A 24846-nucleotide genomic window follows, 5' to 3' on the forward strand; every position below is an offset into this window, starting at 1 on the left:
TGTGGACTGAAAATCATTTGGATTGATTAAAGTCATGAGGAGAATTATGATAAGGGTCAGATCACATGGGCACCAAGAAGGGAAAATATTACCATTTAAACTAGAAGTGGGACTTTTTCTCCTTAAGTGAATCATATTTACAATGACAGAAGGGGTAGCTCATTGTACAATTCATAATAGCTGACATTTACTCATCCATTTATTCAAAAGAAAATCATCTTGCTAGCCTACTAGGTAAGAAGCATCATTACATACAACTTGTAACTACAAAGGATATCCTTGAATAGTATCCTTCTGGGTCTTCAGGCAAGCTTTGGCTAAAAGGAACCTTGAGAACTTGCTTAGAGCTTTCACTGAAAGAGCTCAAAAACTGAAATATCCTGGATAACACATCATTCGTCCACCATCTAGAGAAATCGTCTGCTTGACAAGTGCTCGGTTTCAGAACCTCCCGCAGACAGAGTAGAGAGAAAGAAAGGACTCTCCCTCCCCCAACTCCAGACAACCAGGTGAGAGAAAGCCATCTGGTGTTCCTGGAACCCCATACAGCACTTCCCAGTCACCCCGGGCCCCAGTGTCCTAGAGAATAACCTCTCTCTTCTGTCCCACCTATCACTGTCATTTCACGTTCTGGCCACAAATGGGGTTCTCCAAAATATCAATATCAGAAAATTTTGGAGCTGAAGAAAACCTAAAGAATAAATACCTTTCCCTTTAAGACATATCTCAACTTACTTTTACACACTGTCCAATTTGTTCCTCACAAAATGCTTGTGCAGAAACTGAAGACCAGCCAGGTGAAGGGAGAGTTCAGAGACAGCAATGAACCAGAGCTAGAATTCTGACCTCTGGGGTCACAGCCCATCAGACTGGTGGCCATCACTAGGTCATCAGAACCCCACCCTCTTAAATGCTTTCATGGCATTTATCCCTGTATTAGTTGGGTATTATTTAGATGATTATTTGCTCCATGTCTCTCACCCTAGAGCAAATATGGATGATGGGGATTGCACCTACTTACCTCACGTTGTGTCCCAGAATCTTCCTTGGGTGGGTGGGTGCACAAGGGATGAGCCAATACACCACGTGCATGTATTTCTTCTGACCGTAGCGACTTCTCATGTGTTTCCAGACCGTAGCCTGCTGCAGGAAATGGCCCTCTCGGTGGACTCATCCTGGCCCCGGTGGCAGTGGCGACTCAGAGATGACCACCTCCAGCATCCATCTGAAGCCACACCGCTGCTGTCCCCAGAGAAGGGGAGGCAGAGCTACAACCTGACACGGCAGCGGGTCGTGTTCCCCAACAACGACACATTCCACCGGGACTGGGCAAAGGTCTCCAGGAGATACTCCGGCAACCGGATCTGCACGACCAAGTACTCACTCCTCACCTTCCTGCCCCAGAACCTCCTGGAGCAGTTTCACAGGTGCACACGCCCTTGGCGAGCAAAACTCACTGTGACCAAGTATCTGCCGCTCAGAGAATCTCAGAGATGTGCACCATGGGCCCCCCCTTTTTTAGTATCCAAATGCATGTACATTGAGAAAGAAGCCATATCATTCATTCGATAAGTATTTATAAACATTCTACTCTGTGTTAGGCCATGTGTTGAGTTCTAGAAATACATGAGGGGGAAAAAAAAAGACCATCCTGAGTATATCATCCAGTGAAAGAGACATTAGTTTTACAAATTATATAAATAGATGTAAAATGATAACCCAGATAGGTATTTTCAAGGAAAGATATGTGGTGCTGCTGGAGCAAGAGGGAAGTCTGGCCTAGTTCGGAAAGACAGGGAAGACTTCCAGGAGGAACCGGTGATTGAAGTATAACCATCATTTCTTCGGAAAGAAGAGGATGCGTTAACTCGGTGGAAAGAGGCAGAGAGAAGTCGGGGAAGGGGGCCAGGAAAATGTTTCTACAGATGGATCTTCATGTGCAAAAGCCCTGTGGCAAGGAGGAGCAAGATGCACCTGGAAAACTTGAAAATGCAAGCCACTCTTTTTAGGATAATATATGCAAAAATCGCCTTTTAATTATAAAGCAAAACATGCACTTAGATATCAGCCTAAATTTTGTAATTATTATTATAAGATACCATTTACTAAGCAACCACCATGCTCCCAAACCTTCCGTTGTATACATAAATGTGACCCATGTACTAAGAACCCTTTAAAGTAGGCAACACTATTCTCATTTTACACAAGACAGAACATTCTCAGAAAGGTCACACAGCGAGTAAACAGTAGGAGCCAAGTTTGAATCTGGATAGATTTGGCTTCAAACCCCTTTCCGTGTTGTTCGAGGTGACGCTGAGAAAGAATGTCACTTGAGTCGGAGAAGGGTCAAGGGTAGGGGAGGAATAGGGTGGAGAGGGTATTTTTCTTCTCCGTGATGCTCACTCACACCTTGCTCGCCCCTTGCAGGTGGGCCAACCTCTACTTCCTGTTCCTGGTGATTCTGAACTGGATGCCCGCCATGGAGGTTTTCCACCGGGAAATCACCATGTTACCACTGGCCACTGTCCTGTTCATCATCATGGTCAAGGACGGCATGGAGGACTTCAAGAGATACCGCTTTGACAGAGAGATAAACTGCTCCCACATCCAGATATATGAGAGGTAAGGGGAATCACTCTTCTGTGTTCTCTCTTGCAAGTCAATTATGTAAAATCATCAGCACTCTCAAAAGACTGGTCTCTCTTCTCACGTATTTTCTTAAGTTCACATAATTTCAGTGATTCTCAAAAGGGCAATTTTTCCCTGCAGGGGACATTTGACAGTGTCTGGAGACATTTTTGTTGCTACTTTAGGAAGGAGGCTGCTACTGGAATCTATCTAATGGGCAAAGGCCAAGGATAATGCTAAATAAACATCTTACATAGATGAGACAGCCCCCCCTCACGACAAACAGTTACTATCCAACCCAAAATGTCAATAGTGCTGAGACTTAGAAACCTTAATTTAACTTGTGTAAACACTCATATAATTAAACACAAGGAAGTTATATTATTAAGAGTAGGGCTAAGAAGTCCAGTGTTGACTGGATCATCTCAGGAGACCAAGTTTAGGAGCAGATCTTTGGGGGGTAACAAGCAGTGTCTCCCAACCAGAAATTAAGTACCATTTTTCAAGCATCCGAGTCTCTTGATTAAAAATCCTTGCTTTTAGAGAACTTAATCAGGTAGGTTTTAGGACCCAGAGTTGGCACACCTGTTCCCAGCTGCTGAGGGTGGAAAAGAAAGATACCTGTGGGTGACTGGTGACGTCTGTCCACATTCCAGAAGGTGGAGTCTCAGCAGGTAGGAGGAAGTGGCCTGGCAAGTGCACACCTGTCCTTTGCAAACTCTTTCTTTCCTTGTTAGATTTCTCCCCCGGTGTTTGTACACCAGCTTTTTGTTTTTAATTTGCCTTTAAAAAGGAGAGAGAAGTTTCGTGCAGAGAAGGGAGGTAAAAGATGTCAGAGACATGACTCGCTGGTGGCTGAACAATGGCACTGAACAGGGAAAAACCTCTTCTGCATGGAGCTCACAAGCCATCCCGTGAGAATTAAAGACACGGGACTGAGCAGAGATGAGAAAGGAAGAAGGGAAGAGAAGGCGGAAGAAGAAAGAAGACAGGAAACGAGTGGTGGTCTCCAGCCTGCCCTTTGAAGGAGGGTCCCGCAAAGAGAACCCCAACAGGCACTACTGCGGGAACCAGATTAAGACCAGCAAGTACACCGTGCTGTCCTTCGTGCCCAAGAACATCTTTGAGCAGCTACACCGGTTTGCCAACATCTATTTTGTGGGCATCGCGGTTCTGAATTTCGTCCCCGTGGTCAATGCCTTCCAGCCCGAGGTGAACCTGATACCGATCTGTATCATCCTGGGGGTCACCGCCATCAAGGATGCCTGGGAAGACCTCCGGAGGTACAAATCCGATAAGGTGATCAATAACAGAGAGTGCCTCGTCTATAGCAGGTAACGTGAAACACTTCGGCTCACCTGGGGGGCCCAGCTCTGCTCTGCCTGTGGGTGCTACCCCTGTAGCTGCTGTGTGGAGAAGGGGTAAGGAGGGAGAGAACATCACATTACCTCAGTGGAGCTGTTCAGTTCTTCCCAGTGAAGACTATGGTGTGAAACCAAAAAACAAAACAAAACAAAACAGTAGAGGCTGGACTCAGATACTTTTTAAAATTAGGAGGTCTTTCTTAGATGGCATGCTCTTTGCTGTTTCAAACGTGTTTAGTATTTAAGAATCTTGCATACATGCTCACCTATCCTTGGTCCTGTGTGGCCATGAGCACAGTGGCGCGGGTTGGACACCCTCCAGGGCAGGAGGCATCGCTGTTGGCTGGGGGAGCTACTGGCAGAGAGTCGTATTAGGAGAAGTGGCATCAGAGACTCCACGCCTGGGCTAAACGCCGTCCCTGTCACTAGAGAAGTGCGTGACCTCAGGCGACTCGCTTAATCTCTCTGAGCCTCATTTTGTCATTTGTAAAATCGGAACACTTCCCTGGGGTGGTCACGATAATTGCACAAGGTAATCCTTGGAAAGCGCTTAGCACGATGCCTAACGTGTCATGAACGCTGCAATGGGTTTGTTTTTAGAGTGTAAAACTCCTATCAGCTCCATCGTCAAGCCTGCCCTTCGGCTTCCTCTCTGACGTTGTCCCAGCCAAAGTAAAAGCTGCACACCACCTGTCTTGCTGCCACATTATTTGTTATTTTATATGGGTCATTGCTTTACAAAGGTTCCACCAGCACTTGACCGGCCTCAGGTGTTAGGGAAAGGACATGCTCATGGTCAGGGAGGGAAGAGAGTAGAGTTATCATGTGTCTCAAGTGTGTGCCGGCTCGCATGGGCTGGAAGAAAGCGAGGCCACCGAGCCTGGGCTCACAGACGGGCTGCCCGACCGAGGGCTCTCTGGGTCAGCAGCCCATGCTTAGATGATGGACTCACTAGCGGGTGAGGGCGTGACGTCTTGGCGAATCAGGAGAATGTCTCGCCCAAGGAGCACTGTCTGTCTCACGTTTTCCCTCTGACTTTGTCAACTGTAATTCAGCACGAGTTCCGCAGTGGCTCTGGTCATTCTCGCTTCAAGGTGTGTGCTGCAGCTGTACGAGCAGGGACTGCGTCCTTCTGAGGAAGGGTCCTCGCCTCGTGGAAGGGAAGGAGACCCGTTTGGAGTTGGCTGGTGAGAGGGTTGCTGAGCCAAACTCCATTTGGAAAGTTGTCACCAGGGAGGCTTCTCACGCAGGTGACGCATGTGTCTCCAGGTCACCCCAAGAGGCTCCGTGTCCTCTGTCAGCTTCAGATGAGCTTCGGGTCTCCATGCGGGCAGGACCACACCTGCGTCTAAGAAACTGAATCACAAGGCTTTAGTTTGGGTTTGTGGTTGTTTTCTCAGCTGGGCCTAATTGTCCTGAATGTTGCTGGCACAACCTAGGGCTGAGATTGAGTCATCGCTCTCCTGTGAATAAGGAACGATAAAGAGAGGGGAACTAACTGTGGGGGTCAGACGTCTTTCTTTGACAAGGCTGGCTTTGTAGAAAGCATAGCTTTTCTTCTGTCATCGATCCACCCGTCACTTTTTGTTCCCTCCTTTGTTGTTATTTTCTTTCTTTCTTCACCCCCCTAGCCCCCCTATTAGAGAAGCTAGTGAGTCTGGAAGCTGGTTCCAGGGAGGAATGCACATGGGCCTCAACTAGCCTGGTCCTGTCCTCCCTGCCCTGCCAGGAATCCTGTCCGAAGCATCCCAGAATAATGGGCCTGTTCTTCGGGATGATGTCAGGGCGGATCAGACCACAGGCTGGCCTGTGCAGGGTACTGGCCCAACAGAGACTGGATGGCTGTAGTTCTTTCCTCAGAATAACTTCCAGGACGGCAGAAGGCCTAGGTGGTAACAATCCCAGCAAGAAGAGACATTCGTCCACAGGCTCACTGGCGGAGAGGGGCATTCGGGGTTTTGTGACAAAGTCTATTTAGTGGAAAAATAGGGACAGAGAGATGCATCTGAAGAAAGACATCCATGGCAAATATGTATATATGCTGGCCCTCCTGCTCCATGGTCCATGAAAGACTAAGAAAAAGTACCGAGTAAAGAAAACTATTCATCATTGATTCACTCGGTGTTGGTACAGACTTACTGAGCCTTGGGGATATTTGTTAATATTTCTTACTTTTTCCAGGAGAGCCAAATAATTGACTACAGGGACTGGAAGGAAATTGAATAAAATGGACTGGATACAAACAGGAAAGCCGTATTTGCGTGTGTGTGCTTATACATGGCAAGTGACACTTGGCCTCAGCGATAGGTGGCAGTAGAGAGTGGTGGGGACTGTGGCAAGGGGGTGGGGAGCATGCATTCATCTCAGGAGGCAGAGATGGCCGCTCAGCTGCAGCTGGTTACCATGTGGACGTACAGGGTGGGGCAAAAGTAGGTTTATAGTTGTGAGTACACAAAACAAAGTTCATTCTTTAATTATTTATTAATGACTGTGTTATCTTTCGATAAAAACAACTATAAACCTACTTTTGCCCCATGCAGTCGAGGGCTAATGTTGCTAGATTGCCTGAGTTTTATTAAGGGAGCTAGAATTAATATTTTTATTTGAAATAACCTGCTTTTTAAATGTTGGTAACTGACTGATTTTTCTCAAATACTTCAGACCTATTTTATTTGACATAAAGTTACGTTTCCTGGGAGCTCCCTACTTTGCAGCCTTTGCTTTACGGTATCCTAGGAATCTGGATTCTCGAAAAAGAATTATTGGATTCTTCTTTTGAGATTTATCTTCACAGAGGGAACCTCTTTACCCCTTTGGGCAGAGGGGGTGTGGTCTAGAAGTGAGCAGGCAGACCTAGGAGTCAGGGAGCCTACCCTCTCGGCCCAGATCTGCAGCTCACTGCTAGTACAGTCAACTCTTCGACAACGTGGTTTGGAGCTGCAAAGAGATTCATGTGTAAATGGAACCACACAGCTCAGACCCATCACTGATGTAATGGCTTAGAGAAGTCATTTAAGTCTCTGGGTCTCAGTTTGCACTTTTGTAACACTTTGGAGTCAGACTAGATCTTGAGCTGGAGATAAACACTGTGAAAGAACAGAACCCACAGCCAAATAAACTTGGGAAAAGGTACAACCATGCTCATTAACACAATAAAAGTTCCGAGAGACCCTTGATGATGACCCCTGAGTTAAACCAACTTTGTTCAACTCAGTTGTGTCTGTTGAAATGCCTTCTGCTCAAAGCAGCAGAAAGCTCAACTCAAATGAGTTTAAACAACAAAGAGACTTCTTGGTTTAAGTCACTACAACCATGCTGAGGTGGGCAGGTGATAAGGCAAGGTTCAGTATGTACCCTAGACCCAACACTTAGCTGTCCTTTTCATTCAGTCCCCTTTATGTCATCTTTATCTTCAGGCAAACTTCCCTCATGGTGATAAGATGGCTGCAGCAGCTCCAGCCTTCACCTCTACATGTGATAATTCACAAAGGGAAAAGAAAGGCACTCTAGAAGCACTCTTGGAGGCCAAGTCCCTCCTCACACCTCAGTGACCACAGAGGGTCACATGCCTGTCCTTGAATCTATCTCTGTGACCAGGAGATGGGCATATGCTAATTAGGTTCCATCTGAGCCACAGAGTTCTACGTGCAATCTGCTTCCCTGAAAGCACATGAGCATCCCAGAGAAGATAAAAAACCCAAATGGAGAGAGGGAGGGATATATTTTCTGAGAGAAGGGTGAGCAGATGTTAGAGAAGCTACCTCCATGTTCTCAAAATTATCACCTTATAGAATATTTGAGTTTAGTCTTTTTATAAATTGTTTTCCACATGTTAGCAGGTAGGAACATACACACTTTGGGACATTCCGTACTGCAGATTCCTAGAGTCCTTCAAACTCGGGAGTGAATCAACTCTATGAAAAGCCCCGGGAGAGGAAGCTGGGAAACGCTAGATTGTGTTAGTTGTTATGTTAACTGACGGATGCCCGATGGCACTTCCTTTTGTCAAATATTGATGATACATAACAGGACGTCAAACGGAGAATACAAGATCCGAGAGGATCGTTTTTTTCTGAGAAGCCACATAATAGCTTGTATCTCAATCACTAGCTCTATCCATTTTGTCTCACATTCACACATCTGAGAAACTGATGTCCTTTTTTTAGGTTGTTTTCATTTTTGTGCGATTGAATACTAGGGCCCTTCACATTTTGCTCAACCTAATCCCATGCATCATCCAGCCTGGACGTGTTTAGACTGTGAGGGAATCTTTTTGCAAACACCAGAAGCCTTGTTAACAGACTTACAATCCTGTTAGAGCATTTTCTTTTAATACAGCAACTGTGCTTGTGGTCTAAAGGTGACCCATTAATCAGATTTATGGAATGACTTCAAGGAGAGATTAGCTTCAGAATTGTATTAGCTCTGTTTCTCCCAGGGCTCAGTTTAATGAATCTAGGGAAAAAAAAATACCCAGCAAGAGAATTTTTTCATCCAGCTTAGTAAATTTTTATTTGTATTCAGAAAACAGGCAATAAGGAAGCAGGAGTGGAAACCAAGAGAATCCAGGACGATTTTTGTATTTTGTATATTGTCACGTAGCAAAAGTGCTTAAAGGGCCAGGCACTCACTCATTCATCTGTTTAGCAAGTATTAATTCAGGACCGAGCACGTTTGCACCGCCACAGGCCCTGTGTGCCCTCCAGGGGCTCCCAGTGGTCCAGGGGTCAGGAGGAATTTGTAAACAGCTGCAGTGGCCCACGTGCTTTGGTGGCCCGTGTACAAAGGGCCGTGGTCAAGCGGGGGACATGATGACCCATCTGCACGTGAGGAACGTGAAGGCGCGGGAAGCCCTGAAGAGGTGACCTTCCAGGAGGCATGGAAGGGAGAGAGGATGCACAGCGTTTCACCCCACACAGGGAGCACCTTTCAGCCCCCAGCCTGTTCACGTGTCACCTAAAAGTTGTGCACGTGGCTTGACGCCGCTATCCCAAGGACCATGGTCAAAAAATATCAGAAACTGAGAAGAATGATTTCAATGAGAAATTCTTAAACTCTGACTCTTACTAAGATTTGGGAACTGCCTTTTCTGCCAAGTCAGGCAGCTTCTGTAACGTAAAAACAACTGCAGGTGCTGCAGGTGCTGCAGGTGAGAGGCCGGTCTTCCGTCTGCCCGCATGGCCCTGAGGACTGGCTCCCTGCGGGAGAAGGACGGGCCGGCCTGCCACCTGTTGTGTCGGTACAGCAGCTGCCTTTCTTGCCAGGGCCCCATCGGAAAGCCTGAGAGTGAGGACACCAGAGGTCCTGATCCCGGTCTGTTGCTAATTAACCACAGGACCTGAACAAAGCCACTTGAGCAGTTGGGACCCCGTGTGTCTCATCTTCAAGTGGTGATCATAATAATCTCTCCATGTTATATTTTCTGAAAAGGGGTAGGTGGTCTATTTTATTAAAAGGTGTGCAGATGACATGCAAAAGGGCTTGAAAAGAGCCCAGCTGTAGACATGAAGTATGCAGTGCACTGCAGCGTGAAAGGAGGACAGGCAAAGCAGTCTCAACAACGGCATTTAAAACGTGACATCTTACTGGATGCTTGGCATCGGGGACTTGGACGTCAGACCTGGGGTTATCGCAGAACTGCCACTTACTAAATGTGCAGACATATAGAATTGCTTGATCCCTTGAGCCTCCATTTCAACATCTGCATAATGGGTACAATACTAGGACCTTTCTGGTGGCTTGAATGAGATAATCCTTATAAACCATTTATGCACCCTACCTATTAGCACTAGGTAATTTTTAAAAATTTGTTCCAGGCACTTCAACTCTAATTTTATCAATGGCAGTCCCAGTCTGAGCCTTCCTCTTTCTTGCTACATTCCCCATATGTACAAGGGAGGAATTGCTTCTTTTATTAGGAAAAAGCAAGGACATTCACAGAGCCACATTGACAGTGTGCAGGGTTTCAATGTTCTAAAAGGAAAAACCTGTGCTCTGCTCTCTCATTTCTCATCTATTCCAAGGACAGAATTTAAAACTGGAGTTCAGGGAATCCCACCGGAGCCTGGATCTCCTCTCCTCCCGGGCCCTGCCCTTTCCACGCCACACCTGAGCACACACACACCAAGGTTTAGATCCAGCAAGGGATGTGGGTGGCCTCATCCAGCCCAGAGCCTAATAAGCACGTTGTTCAGCCCAATTTCTAACATTGAGTGTGCGTTAGAATGTCATGCTTGTGCAGCTACCCATAAAGCAGCTGTTTGGACCCCATGCTGCTATTATTTCTTCTGAACCACAGCTCTCCAGGAAACCCAAAGGAGATGCAATGATGGACAGGGTGGAATTTAGGGTTTGCCAGGGCCATTCTAGCATCTAAATACAATCACACATTCATTTTCACCCTAAAATTACATCCTGGCTTGCTGCAAGTATTAGATGAGATGATGCATGGAAAATGCTTAGTACAGTGCCTGGCATTGAGGAGCACTCAGAAAATGTTAGCTAACATTATTGCTAAGGAGATTTCTGTGACCTTGATAGTCAGAAATCACCTTGAGCTTGACTCAAGGAGAGTAAGAAAGAAAGGCTAGGGTTTAGAACCACAGGAGAGAAAACAAATTCTTTGCCACAGGACTGGACTGCAAGCTGTAAAACATAGCAAAGTGGGCCTGGGGGAAGAATCTGAAAAATGCAGACAACAAAGCAACATCAGTGTCATTTGAAGCATGACGGTGAAAAGCACCACTGGCTGGACACAGTAGACCAGCGGGCCATCGCGTCCATCCCACAAGTCTTTGGTCTGCCTCTGGCACCAGCAAACTAGGCTCCCCTCAGAAGTGTTAATTTTGCAAGTGCCGCCCTCCGCCCACTGCCTCACCCTGTGCTCACAGGAGGCCATAAACCATTCGGGCCAATTCAGCTTGTCATTTCAGGATGGGATGCATTAGGCCTTCCCCGAAACCCCGGTGGGTGCAAGAGTCGTAAAACAAGAATTCAAGTGTCACCAGAGCTCTGCACTTGTGTCAACAGGCCTGATTTGTATTTTAGCGGGTGAGGATTTACAGCCTCTGTTTTGCCATTAAGGAGCACACAATTTCCAAGAGCGAGGCTGCTGTCCTCCACTCCTCCTCCTTGACGCCTGTGACACCAGCTTCTGACACTTCATCTGCTCTGTGGCTCAGTCCCACACAGAACCAGGAGACCAGGATGACCCATGAAGCTCTTACGCTGTCACTCATACGTCCTGGTAGACACACCTATGTGACCCTCCATAAGTTAGATCAGCTTTCCGGGCCTAAGTTTTTCATCTGTGAAACAGAGGTAATGGTAACAACAGAAGTTGTTTCATTGTCACATAGCTAAATGGTCATATAGGTTAAGTGCTGGGTTCATGACTGGCACTCAATATATATGAGCTTATTATATTTATTCCATTAGGTTAGATTGTGTATTATATGATATACATTATCTGTATTATGTCATAGTAGATCACATTATCATATATTATCGTTATTGGAAGTTTCCACTGATGAGTCCCTAAACAAGAAGAGCTAGATTGGGTGTTAAAATAGCTAAAGGTTAGCAAAGCTCTTTTTCTGCTGCCTCGTGTTCAAGACAAATCTTCTCTTATGCTATTGGCTAGGAATTTTATAGTTTGCATTTTACATTTATGTCTGTGATCCATTTGGAGTTAATTTTTTAGAAGGGTATAAGGTCTGTGTCTATATATATATATTTTTGCGTATAAATGTTCAGTTGTTCCAGCACTTTTGTTGAAAAGGCTATCTTTCCCCATGATATTGCCTTTGCTCCTCTAAGATCTGTTGACTCAATTTTTTAAAGATTTTATTTCTTTATTTTTAGAGAGAAGGAAAAGGAGGGAGAAAGAGAGGAAGAAAAACATCAATGTATGGTTACCTCTTGCACACCCCCTACTGGGGATGTGGCCTGTAATCCAGGCATGTGCCCTGACTGAGAATCAAGCCAGCAGTACTTTGGTTCTTAGGCCCACGCTCAATCCACTGAGCTACACCAGCCAGGAAGAAGTTTGTATTTATTGAGCACTAGGGGCAAAGCCCTGAGCTCAGTACTCTACCTGTGTCTTGTCGCCAGTCCTCTGAGGCAAGTACATGTATTACCTTCCATTGGAAAAAGCAGAGGCACGGAGAGGTGAAGTAACTTGCCCAAGGTCGCACAGGGAGTGAGCGGAGAAGCTGGGCTTCAAGCCTGCTCTTAATCCCTACACTGCGCTCATCCTCCCTGACTCTCCCCTTTCACCCCGGGGTAGCAACACTGCCCGTTCTGGGCTTGACATTGAAGCTTCCTGAAGAGCAGCCCAGGTCAGCACATCATCCTCCGTTGAACAAAAAGTCCCACAGGCAACTAATCCCGATAAAGTCCCTCTACTCCAGTTCCTTGAAACCCTTTCTACAAAACCCACGTAGTTGAGAAGTGAAGCCTTAGGCATCCTCTCCTCCCCCACCCCTTCCCCTTTTACCTGCTTCCCTACAGTATCCAGTTGGTTACAAATCTCTTGCTGTTTATTTACCACTTAATAAGCTCTATGGCCTCTCAGAAAGCCATTTAACGCCGCCCCACTCAATTTCTCCTGGAGGCAGAATCTGCCAGATGGAGTCTTCATCCCGAGCCACATTGATTTGTCTTATTTTTTAAACATCAGTGAACATTCCATGAAACTAAAATAGCAGTCAGTTCCCAGGTGTGGACTCACTGAGCAGGGAGGTGATCCAGAGTGTGTGGACGTGTCCACTGGGCCAGCAGTTCCACACGGGCTGGATTAACAAGGGGATGACTTCCTCAGGTGGCTGGAGCCAGCAGCTGGCCGTGTCCGGGTGTCACTCAACTCAGGAGCTTGCGGCTTTTCCGTGTCAGCTGCGTTCAGCCACTCATCACTTCCTCTGGCTGGACCCCCTGGGGCTGCGCATCCTCGCCTTTTCCACAGTCACGCTCTGGACAGTTGAAAAGACAAAGCGGACCCTGAGGATCGGGAGATCAGCACAGAGGGGCCCAGTGCTCAGGCAATGCTCTGGATGTCTCCGTGTCTTTATCCCTAAAGTTCCTACAAAATTTGACTCTGATGTCATAACACAGCCATATTGGGGTTAATGTAAACATGACTCTTTCAATTATGTGCCTGCTAATTTACTCAGCCATATTCCCTAAACCCTCCCCCTCAAAAACGCACATCATTAAGAACCAACATTCCCCAAATCACGTTGGTCTCATGCCTTCATTACTCCCAGACACACAGGACAGGCTGTGTGCCTGGAGGTAGGCATGCCTCTGTTGGGGAAGCACAGCCTGCAGGTGGGCATGCCCAGCCTGGAGCAGGACTGAGAATGTTCCTTCACCACCGCATGCCATCCTAAGGAAGAGCAGGTTACATCCAAAGGAAAAACAGACTGGTCGGACTTACAGCTTCCTGGGTGGCTCCATTGTTGTGTGATACCTATCACTGTGGCCGCAATTGACAAGAAAACTCTCCAGCCCAAATCATAGAGGTGACTATTCATAAAAATGTGTACCATGAGCTCATCCCCGTAACCTTCCATCTTCCGCCACCTTAATAACCCACATTCCATAATAAGTAGCGCAGTCCTTGGTAAGAAGGGGAAAGAATGAGATTCAATGTCCGTCGTTGAAGGTGCGCTCACCTTGCCGTTGATAAGCCTGCATCTGCTGCACCCCCAGCTGGCATTTGCAAAGCTGACCCGTGTGCTCTGAAAGCGCTGGTAGTCAGGAGGCTGCTCCCAGTTAGATGTGTTCTCTAGTGAAATCCGATCTCAGATACCAGCTGGAATGCTGGGATTACAGCAATCCACCAAGTCCCCGCCACCCCCAAAGGCATTATCCGATAGGACACAGAGGTCAAACAGGGAGGGTAGGGAAGAAGGTAGACAAGTTGAAGGATAAATCTTTGTTCCTTGGAGCAATTTTGCTGTTGATATTTAAGGATGCTTTTTAAAAGCACACTCTCACAAAGGGTAGCAGGGAGGCAATAGAGAAAGCCATAACCCTTTACCCTGTAAGATTTCTTTTCACGTAGAAAGTGTGGGCCGTTCTGATTCCTTTCAGCAGTGCTCCCTTTAAACTGTTCTAAAGAAAGACCCGTCGTGCCCTGAGTCCTTCTCTCAATGAATTATTTGACAGCAACGGTGACACTCCCGATGGAGGCGCATCCACCCTAAATACACCCATAAATGGATGCATGCGTTTCTGAAATCACGCTGAGAAACAGTCTAGGGTGGCTGTTCCTCTTCTTCACGTAGAAAAGAAGGGATGTGAGGGCAGAGAGGAAGCGTAAAAGAAGCTGAAGAATGCTTAAAAAGCCGTGGCGTGCTTTCCCACGAAGAGAATCATCTCCAAAACCCTGCAGGTGCACTGCTGCCACTCCTCAGACATGGTCTCCACAGCTAACTGAGTGGTGCTGCCCCTGGGTGGCTCCAACCAGGACACTGAGCTCCCGGGACCACGGGCACTTCCACAGAGCTCTGTGGGTCTTAAAGGTTGCAAGGCTGCACTCCGGCACTGCGGCCCGGATTGCTTTGTAGACGCTGAGATCTCCCCTCGGCCTGCCAAAGGGAAGCACATTCATTTCAGGGACTGTGAGAGAGTCTTCTGCGAGGGTCTTTTATGACAAGGAAAAGAGGGTCCTAGGAGGACTTGCCTGGGGTTCTGCAGAGGGCCCCAAAGCAGGAAGGCAGACATCAAACCCCTCAGGGATGTTTGTGAAGTCAGAGGAGAAATGGGACGTTCCAGTCATGCCTCTCTCTCTGGAAGAGTAGGCTTGACATGCCCAGGGCAGCCTGGATTCCAGTAGGAACAGAAGCAGTAACACGCCCAGGGGGAGCGCTCAGCATCAGTAGAGAAAAACAGCCAAGGAGAGCCTGCCTCTCCGGGCCTGGCAGGGCTCAGAGGCCTCCAGCTGCCATCCCGCTGGGCACCATTAAAACGACCCCATGTGGACTATTAGTTTGTCTCCAAGTCCCACGTTTAAAGAAGGACATTTCTACGTGCCACTGGAGGCAGAAGAGTCCACACCCCCAGGGCAGACCTTGAAACCGAGTCACACAAGAACAACCGCCAGGCACTTGGGAAGTTAAATTCAGCTTGACACTCCCCAGAGGCTTCTTGGGACACCTGATGGATGCCTTAAGTTATTTTTCAAATGGTAGAAGGTGGGATGGATCCAAGTACCTGGGAGAGCAGAGCTAGCTCCATGTTTGGCTAAGGAGAAGGAAGACTTTTTGAAATAAGAGCTCCTTGGAGTGCCGTGCATAGCCTTGGGGAGTAGCGAGCCCTTTTGCCAGTGTGGACACGCCGAGGCCGGCGTGGGACCTGGGAGGAGAGGGGGCGTGTTTCTGAGGAGGGAGGCTACCCCAGCAGTAAAAACTGTGGGATTTGGTATCTGCTGACCCCAGGCTCAGGTTCCAGCTCCGTTTTTGTTTTTTTTTTTTTTGTAAGACCTTGAGAAATTGTTCTTGGGTCCTCAATTTCCTCATTTGTACAATGGGTACAACAGTCTCTACTCCAGTGGGTTATTATGCTAGTAAATGAAGCATACTTAATTAGCACCTGAACCCGGCACAGTAGAAATGACAAGTTTGTCCTTATCACTGCCACTGCTATTATCTGAGTTTAATGAATCGGGTGGGAAGAGCACGTATTTAATATCCTTTGGTTTCTTCAGTCCTCTAATTCTGCGATCGCTGTGGGTTCCACCCAAAGTTTCTGGTGCTGTTCTCCTAATACCCCGATGGCCCCGAGTTTTCTGTTTCAGAACCACTCGGATCTTCCCAGACAGTGGCCTATACCCTCAGCTTTCCCACAGCCACTCTCTTCCTGCAATCAGAAACAGTCTTTCCTGTACCCCCGGGTCCTGTGACCCTGCTTTCTACCGTGATAACTGGCTATTGTGTGGAGAGATGTATATTCGGAATACATGCTCATGTGACTGTATAGTCACCATCTGCTTTCCATTTCTCCCCCGGTAGGAAGCAAACCTGAACACAGTACCCAGTCAGCAGCCAGCAGTCAATCAAAACTCCCAATGATCCTAAGGATGGATCTTTCATGGGTGGGATTCTACGGATCATGCTTCGCTTTTCTAGAGAGATTCTGGTGGTGGTCGTTGGGGGCAAGGGATAATTCAGAGCAGCCTGGCAGCAGGCTGACTTGTCTAAGTATGGGTAGGGCCTTCCTCCTTTCACTCATGGATTTTCTGGAGAAGCTTAGGACTCACTCTGACCCTGTCTTTCCCCCACCCAAGGAAAGAACAGCGCTACGTGCAGAAACACTGGGAGGATGTGCGTGTGGGGGACTTCATCCAGATGCACTGCAATGAGATCGTCCCGGCCGACATACTGCTCCTCTTTTCCTCGGACCCCAGCGGCATCTGCCACCTGGAAACCGCCAACCTGGATGGAGAGACGAACCTCAAACAGAGGCGTGTGGTGAAGGGCTTCTCCCAGCAGGTAGGGCTTGTTCTAACATCTGCAAGGGTAAGGTCAGAGGGAAGAAGCACGCCAACTCCACCAGAAATCTGACCTTAATCTGGTGGGTGGAGGGGAAAGTGGTGGCTGCCTCCTTTCCCAACCACTTGGGTACAATCTTCCTGGCAGCCTCTGAAATGGGTGTCATCCCCTTATCTCACTGGAGGAAACGGAAGTCTGGGAAAGTTAAATAACTTGCTGAAAACCTCTGAGTTTCTAAATGAAGACCCAGCCTGTTCATCGGATGAAACTATGCTCTCCTCTCTAAACCCAGGAGTCTAGTATCTGTTCCCCTGGGGACCAACCCACTTTTCTGTGTTTAAGCCCTGCTCATCCTGCTCAGCTCAACTCCAACGACAATCTCTCCCTTCACAAATCTCCTCTGGTATTCCTTCAACCCCAGCACGAACGGCAATTAGTTGTCATTAACTGCTACCATTTGTGTGTATTTTACTTTCTCAAGAGGCTTCTCTGAAGCCTCTTTGAGGACAGAGAGCAATCATTGACACTTTTGTTGAATCCCCGCACATACATGCATGGGACCTTGGACATCGTGGGGAAGCCGTTACTGCTCGATGGTTTGGAGCCCGGAGCTGGGCTCAAAGCCCAGCCTCGCCATTTATTAGCCGTCTCACCTTAGGGAAGTTATTGTTCCCTCACGCCTTCATTCCCTCATGGGAAAATGGGTACAAAAGTAGTACCCCCTCCACAGGATAATTCTGAAGACTGACTGATACATGCATGAATTACCTAACATGCAGATAGACACAGAGTAAGAGACCAGTCAAGAGTCGGCAGTAAATGTCCACGGTGTCCATAGGCAATAAGCTGACTGATTGAAACTGGGTGTGACATTCTCATTTTCAATGAAAATTCCCCTTGAAGGAGTTGATTTCCAACCTGGCACCTTCCTCTGCCCATGGGAAACAACAGGCTTCATCCATTTTCTGCAGTCGGCCGGTCTTTGGTGGGGGAGGAATCAGACAGGTTGGGGGATCCAGGAGAAAGACAGCAGGTGATTCTCATGAGTTCAGTTGTCTCCACTGAATTCTCAAGAGGAGACCGTTCATCATACTTCACTCCGCCTCTCTCACAGTACTGCCTGAACAGTTCCCACAAAATCCCTTTTTGTGTGATTAATCCGGTCCGAGGAATGTCTGTTCTCTCGCCCTGACCATGGGAATGGTAAGAGCCATCCCATGGGTTTGCTGCGAGGTTCAAAGGAGATGAGGAAAGTCAGGAAGAAACTGCGGGGGTTGGTGCAGAGCAGGCACACGGTAAGCAGTCTGTCGCTGCTGCCTCAGCTGCCACTGCAGCCCTGGGAGCGGAACCCGCCGTGGCCACCTCACCTTCATCCTGGTGGGTGTGGTTATTGAGGCAGCCCAGTCTCCCGAGTGGTCTCCAGGCCCTACCTGAGCTGTCCACCGCACTGCGGCCTGGCGTCTGAGTTTTCTCTCCTTTGCTTGTCCTCACCACTTGGACCAAGTGCCTCCTGTGTTCACAAAAAGGCAGGACCAGGTCCGAGTGAGTTCACAAAGCCATTCCAGACATGCAGTGACGACCCGCCTCTGGGTGCAGGGCCCCGTGGCCTGTCCCCGAGAGCTGGGGCTTTCAGACCTTCTTAACCACACTTCACAACAAGAACTAGGCCATGCACACATACACACACGTGCATGTGTGAGCAGGCGTGTGAGTGTGTAACACTGCCTCCTTACTTAAACTACATGCAAAGCGTTCTGAGAGTTTCTATTCTATTTCATTTTTTTAACGTTCTGGGAACAGTGAACCTTGTATTTGCTTGTAAATCTCCCATCCGCCACCTCACCCCAATACCCTTATCACAGTTCTAAGTCCTTTTACTCTCTCTCTCCTTCTCTCTCCCTCTCTCTCCCCGCCCCCCCGGGGCAGTCGTTTCGGTGTTGTTGAGTTGCAAAAGTCAGTTGTTTTGTTTTGGTTTTCTTCCCTGTCTTTGGCAGCAGCTCCCACGCTGTCCCTTGTATATTAATTAGTCAGATAGTTTGGGATTCAGCCGGAGCGCAGAGCCAGATGAAGGGGTCAGTTACGCTCCAGCGCCAGAGACCAGCCGATTTAATAACATCGCTCCAACTCTAGCCCTGAATCCTCACAGGGTTCTCGGCGTAATGACTTCCAAAAAACAGTAAATCCATTTGTGAAGAGTGGAAGATTTATGTGAGCTTGAAGTTTTTCAGAGTTTCTCTTCTGTTTTCATTCTTGATTCTCCCCCCCTTACTTTTCTCAAGTGTGTTTTTTTCTATTTCTAGATAATAACAGTAATAATAATATGCTTTTATCAGTCCCTTTCTAAAGGCTTTGCATGATTACCTTATTTATCCTCTTAAAAACCCAAAGAGACGATTGCTGTTATTGTCCCCGTTATTCACATAAGGAAACAGGCATAGAAGGTCACTTGCCCAAGGTCACGGAGCCCGGAAGTGTTGGAACCAGGATTCAAAGCCATGTTCGTCCGGAATCTCAGTTCTTAAAGGTTGTCAGTCGCTCGTCTCCCTGGCCCGTTGTTACCTTGAGATTACCCAGAGATGCTTATTTGAAAGTACACATTTTTCATTTTCAGTATTCTTTCCACATGTAAGTAATAAGTGGCAGGAAGAATAAAGGTAGACTTAGCTACCTGGGGGAGAGGAGTTGTGCTGCCCTTTGCTACCTGGCTTCCCCTTTATGTCTTTAGTGCAGAAAGATTTCTGGATCTGGGTAGAATTCTCTTCTGGCTGACTCTAGACTACAGTAGTTCTCCAACGTGTGGAACAAAAACGTTGATGACAGTATGACAGCAGCAAGACAAATACCTGTTGCGGAGTCAGGTAAGGTCAGAAGGCAACAGGTCACAAGTTCACCAGTGCTGTGCCCCTCGGGACTTCTCAAGGAGCCCCAAGGAAGGGAGGGGGCAGCTGCCGGTGCAGCCTTCCTAAACACGTAGCCACAGAAACGTTCTGTTCCAGGATGACTGCAGTAGAGGCGAGATCACAGTTGAACCATTTGCCCCCAATCACATTACAGGTATTTATTTTTGCCAAGTACATGCCCCAGGTCTGGACACGCATATTTTTTAAGCGTTTCCCTGGATTACCTTGATGTGAACCTACTGCCACCTCCTTGAAAAGCCGGACAACAAAGGGAAGGTGCCTTTGTATTCAAGTACTTCCCCCAGACCCTGAAGAGCAGTGAGAACAAAACTACCACCTTTGTGCTTCTTGCCTGCATTGTCTGTTTCAGTCCTTGCAACCACCGTGGGAGGTGGGTGTTACCAGCCCCATTTTACAGGTGGAAATGCTGAGGCACGGAAAAGGCAAATTTCACCGATTGCCTCAGATTTTGAACACCTACAAATACAGATTGCTTAAAAATCTAATATCTTAAATAAGAAGTACTGACAGCTTTTGTTAGCTTGTTTTTCCTCTAAATCCCGACTGTCTGTGAGACTTTCACCTTGACGAAAGGGTTGTCACTAACCACAGGGATTTCTGGAAACCTCCCACCCCACACATATCCCCACGCCCATCTCACCCTGTCACAGATGATGAGAGGTGGCCACATCCTGTCAATGCGAAGTCAGTCAGACAAACCTTGTTCCAGCTCCCCTTGGCCTGGGTCTCAAGGCAGAGTCCGCCAAACCCTTAGCTCGAGCAACAGTTCTTGAAAGTTTGGAGTCAAGAGGCTGGCTAAACTCTCTAACTCAGAGCTTTCCAGACTTTTTTAACCTCCGAACCCTTTTTCAGCACAGTAATTTTTAGCATTCCTGAGGAAATTGGGGCAAAATGTTACACTGGACGGTAGAACACCCAGCATTGCAATGCGGGGGAGAGTGGCGGAGAAGTCAACAATCCTCGTAGCTTCGGCAGTTCACCCTTTTCTTTCCCATCGAGACTCAAAGGCAATTCTGAAACAGGAAAAGGCTTCTCAACAGACTCTTCCACCTGTGACAGAGCATCCGTCTCAGGGTTGCCAAAGAGTTCCTTTCAAAATCCTTTTCTCAGAATTCAACTTGGACCAAGCCAGTTTTTTCTTTTTTTCAGTCGGAATTTTTATTGTGATGGGCCATCTTTGAATTCACAAAAGTATTGACTTGCTCATGAAATATGTATTCCCATACCCCATTGCTGGGGAAAAAGGCGGGAAGAGAAGGAATCTCGAATTGGGATTATGCTGAGGGGACATCCCGAGAGAATTAAATTGTACAGTTTCTCTTCCACGGCATTCTGCTGCCTGAAAACCCTTCTTTAGAAGGATTTCCAAGATGGGCACTTGGCAGTTCACGCCTGAAAATGAGTGTGTGCCATTCATTTTGGGAAATGGAGCAGTTTCCAAACCAAAGACTCAGAAATTACTTCTTCTGATTCGTATCTCACATCCAGCACATTCCTGGTGTGAAAGAACAACACTCAGCCGAGTGGATCTGAAGATGTACCCATCCTGATGAAGTGATTCATGAATCAGGCAGCATCCCGTCTAGCAACTAGAAGGCTGCTCTGGGGAGTTGCAAAAATGGAAAGATTTTATGAGCAGAAGGCCGAGCAAGTGAGCTATCCACAAAAGAAAAGAAAGGATTATTTTTAGACTAGGACATATTTTAGAGGGAAAGGGATGATGCGGGTTTTTATAGTGCTGGTTGATTCTTCTGTTTACAGGGCCAGACGGGGAAGTGGCGGCGGGGGGTGGGGGGGGGGGAGGGTGGCAAGAACCCAGCATGACAGGTTACTTCATGGGTGTTGACCAGAAAATTTCGGACTAGTTGATTAAGGTTCCATGAGTGGGGAAAGGTTGGCATGGCCCTTACTTAGATCAGGCAGTAAATCTAAGTTTGGTGTCATGGGCTTTAGCACAAGGGATGCCATTTGGACCTGTGGGTTTTCTCTTTAACAACTATTACCTGTTACTCAAATTGCCAAAGCCCAGGTTGTACTGAAGCATGTGTCTGATGATTTCCTGCTACCAACCAAGAACTTGCTACACTGAGGGAGGCGTGGGTGTAGATGCTCACACCCTACCCCAGACAGAACCAGAATCTGCAGTTTAACCAGAACCCCCCCCCCACCGTGGTTTATGTGCACATGAAAGTTGGGAAGCACTGGCCTCGGGCATCATTCATTATCGCAATCAGTGTGCTTACCTGTTTATTGCCCAGGTTAAAGGTTGGCTCTCAGTTGGCTCTCCCTTTGAACTCGCTTGCATTCCACTGATGGCTAGTGTTTTCAGCCATTTGCTCAACTGTAAATAGCCATGGGAGCTTGGGCCCTCTGCAGTGAACGCGCGTGCCGACTTGAACATCCAGGTGGGGCAAAAGTAGGCTTACAGTGATGAGTGCTCAAAACACAGTTCATTCTTGTGTTAGCAATTATTGCATTACTTTCCAGGTGAACGACTGTAAACCTGCTTTTGCCCACCCTGTATTTAGGCAGAGGTGCACTCTGCTCACAGACTGAGGAGGGACAGGGAGTCATCTATCGCCATCCCAGTTCAGTGGTGCCACGCCGCACGTGAAAGCAGAAGGTAGCAAGCAGCGTGTCGTCTCAGCCTTGCCTGCCCCGAGAACCAGAGAAAAACCCTCTTTCCTCGTGGATTCAGTAATGAGGTCTGCCCCTGACAGGTTGTTCCAAATTATCGTTAAGATTAATATTTAGTCTTTCTCCCTGTTGACCACTGCTTAAACGTTGAGCCAAGATCATATTGTTTAGGGTTCTGTTAACATAGGATCTACATAGTAACATATAATAATAAGTAATATCAGTCGATAACTTGATTGAGCACATGAAATAGGCACAGATAGTTCTTCTGTTAGGTGCCTGTTATCTCTTTCTACTCCTCATAAATAACCCTATGAGATGAGCATTTTGATCACCCCATGTCACAAAAGGCAAGAGCAGTTAAGCAACCCTGCTAGCAATCGACTGACCTCAGATTTAAACTCAAGCAGCTTCCTTCCTTCCTTCCTCCCTCTTTCTTTCCTTCCTTCCTCCCTCCTTTTCCTTCCTTCCTCCTCCTTTTCTTCCTTCCTCCTTCCTTCCTCCTTTCCTCCTTCCTTCCTTCCTCCCTCCTTTTCCTTCCTTCCTCCTCCTTTTCTTCCTTCCTCCTTCCTTCCTTCTTTCCTCCTTCCTTCCTTCCTTCCTTCCTTCCTTCCTTCCTTCCTTCTTCCTTCCTCCTTCCTTCCTCCTTCCTTCCTTTCTTTAGCTCCTTTTTATTATGGAAAATTTTCAAGTATATGCAAAAGTAGAGAGAATACTATGATAAATTTTTATATACCACAACTTCATTTTAATAACTCATGACGAGTCCTGTTTTTTATATCCCCCCTCATTTCTCTGCAAATTGTTTGGAAGCCAATCTTTCATGTCACAACATTTCACCCATGAATATTTTAATATTCATCTCTTAAGGGTGGGATTTTTAAAATATACCAGATTCTCGCTGTCATGACTAAAATATTAATGATAATTCCTTGACATCAACTTGCAAGTCAGTGCTCCATATTATCAGTGTGTCTGAATCGAGATTCAAAGAAGGCCAAATGTTGAGACTAGTTTCCTAAACCTCTTTTACACTATAGGTTGACTATTCTGCTTTCTTTTTTATTTTCTTGTATGTTTAGTTTTTGTTGCTGAATCAACCAGGTCATTTGCCCTGTGAAATCTCCTGTAGTCTTGGTTTAGCTGATTGCATTGCCATTTAGCACATTTCCCGGTATGATGTATCCCTAACATTGGTAGTTAGATCTAGTGCCTAAATCAGATTCCAGGTAGATTTGTGTTTTGCTTGTTTATGTCACTGTTTCATGAGTTGACCCCCTAGTATCCTCCAAAGGTGGCCATTGAGTTTTTCTTCTTTATTTTCCACATGACCTTATGCATTTAAGCATATTTGGTGGGTGTCAAATCAGTGCCATTATTATATTTATTGACTGCCCCATCTGTAGCCAATGGGAGCGTCTTCAAATTGACTCCTGAGTTCTTCTGCCACAACCTCAGTAGCCTTATGTTGACACCTAACACTAACGTAATTTTGTGTCAACCTATAGAAAAAGGATTGCAAGATTAAATTGAGTCAGTGTTTGTCCACTTGAGAAGGGGGAACAGACTGTAAGAGAGAGCCTTCCTCCCTCAGCCCTCCAGACGGATTTGGGTGCTTTGGCAGGAATCAGTCCCACAGGCAGAGACAAGGAGTGATTGAACTCGTAGGCAATTTCCTCATCAGATCAGAGGGGCCATGACAGCCGGTCACCCCATGATGGCTGATCTTGGAAAGAATTCCTGCCCAACCCGGCAGCAGGAAGGTTACCAAGTGCTGGGAACTGTCGTTAGTTTTCAGGTAGGGTTCTCGGGCATCGGTGGGCTCATTTGTATGCAGAGAAGGAAAGCTGGCTCAGCAGCTGGGGCGTGAAGAACATTTGCTTCTACAACATATCCAAACCCGTATGAGGAGAGAGGGAGAGAGAGAGAGAGAGGAGGAGGAGGGAGGGAGGAAGGAAGGGAGGGAGGGAGGGAAGGAAGGAAGGAAGGAAGGAAGGAAGGAAGGAAGGAAGGAAGGAAGGAAGGACAAAGCTTTATAGTATTTTGCAAGATTGCCTTGTCCCTCCTGCACAGCTGCGAGGGCTGGCGGAGACTGTGTACCCTGTCACCCCCAGTCCATGCAGAGTCCATGGGAACACTCTACAAATGGGTTTCCTCGGCCGCATTGCCACCCTGACCCCTGTGTAGGGTGGGGATGGGAGGGAGGGCGTGTTTCCTCTGGTCATGTCGCCTGAGGGCCGTGTGGGAAATAGACTCTCAGAGCTGCACAGACGCCCGGTGATCCCTGGTTCAACTCTCCTTTCCCACAAGTGTCCCGGGGTCACAGTAGAAACTCAGTAAATAAATGCATTCTGTGTTTAAGGAAAGAGTTTAGCTGATTTCTCTTTTTTCAGTTCACAACATCTTTCTTAAATATTTCCTAATGGCCAAGGATGGCTTTCAAACTGGTCTAAGATACACTTCCTATCCTCTAAGACTTTAGGACTATGGGTCCATTTTATGAACTATAAAGACCCTTGTGACTGTCAAAAAATTTTTGATAACCGGAGGCCACCTCATTTCTAAGCTCTCCTCCCTGAAAGTAGTTGCCCATTCAGAGTCCATTATTTAAGAAAATAATATAAAAAGTTGCTATGAATCTGATTGCTTTTTAAAATGAATTCGTAATTGATTTCAAGAATTCCTATGTAAAAATTTGGAAAACCATGTATATGTGAGGCTTATTTTTATCCTGTCTATAGATGACATTTTGGTGCATGTGGGAATTTGAGGACCAGTTACAGTGCTTAATCTACCAATTGG

At 47.0% G+C, this 24846-nt stretch overlaps 1 protein-coding gene across 3 annotated transcripts in view; it reads left to right on the forward strand.

The window, feature by feature from the left end:
• Nucleotides 1-24846, forward strand: part of ATP10B (ATPase phospholipid transporting 10B (putative)) — a 230329-nt gene that overhangs the window by 143156 nt on the left and 62327 nt on the right. For 2 of the 3 annotated variants that reach the window (XR_006784369.1, XM_045827276.1), the window contains exons 4-6: nt 1133-1427; nt 2428-2622; nt 16282-16486. Coding sequence is in view for 2 of the 3 variants with exons in the window: in XM_045827276.1 (XP_045683232.1) it covers nt 1153-1427; nt 2428-2622; nt 16282-16486 (675 nt within the window). In the remaining variant the exon portion in view is untranslated. Of the gene's footprint in view, nt 1-1132; nt 1428-2427; nt 2623-3320; nt 3963-16281; nt 16487-24846 lie in introns of those variants that run through there. The other variant, XM_045827279.1, reaches the window with a different exon arrangement.

The sequence above is a fragment of the Phyllostomus hastatus genome, unplaced genomic scaffold (assembly GCF_019186645.2).
Source record: "Phyllostomus hastatus isolate PE091 unplaced genomic scaffold, TTU_PhHast_1.1 phas_contig_150, whole genome shotgun sequence".
Taxonomy (NCBI): Eukaryota; Metazoa; Chordata; class Mammalia; order Chiroptera; family Phyllostomidae; genus Phyllostomus; species Phyllostomus hastatus.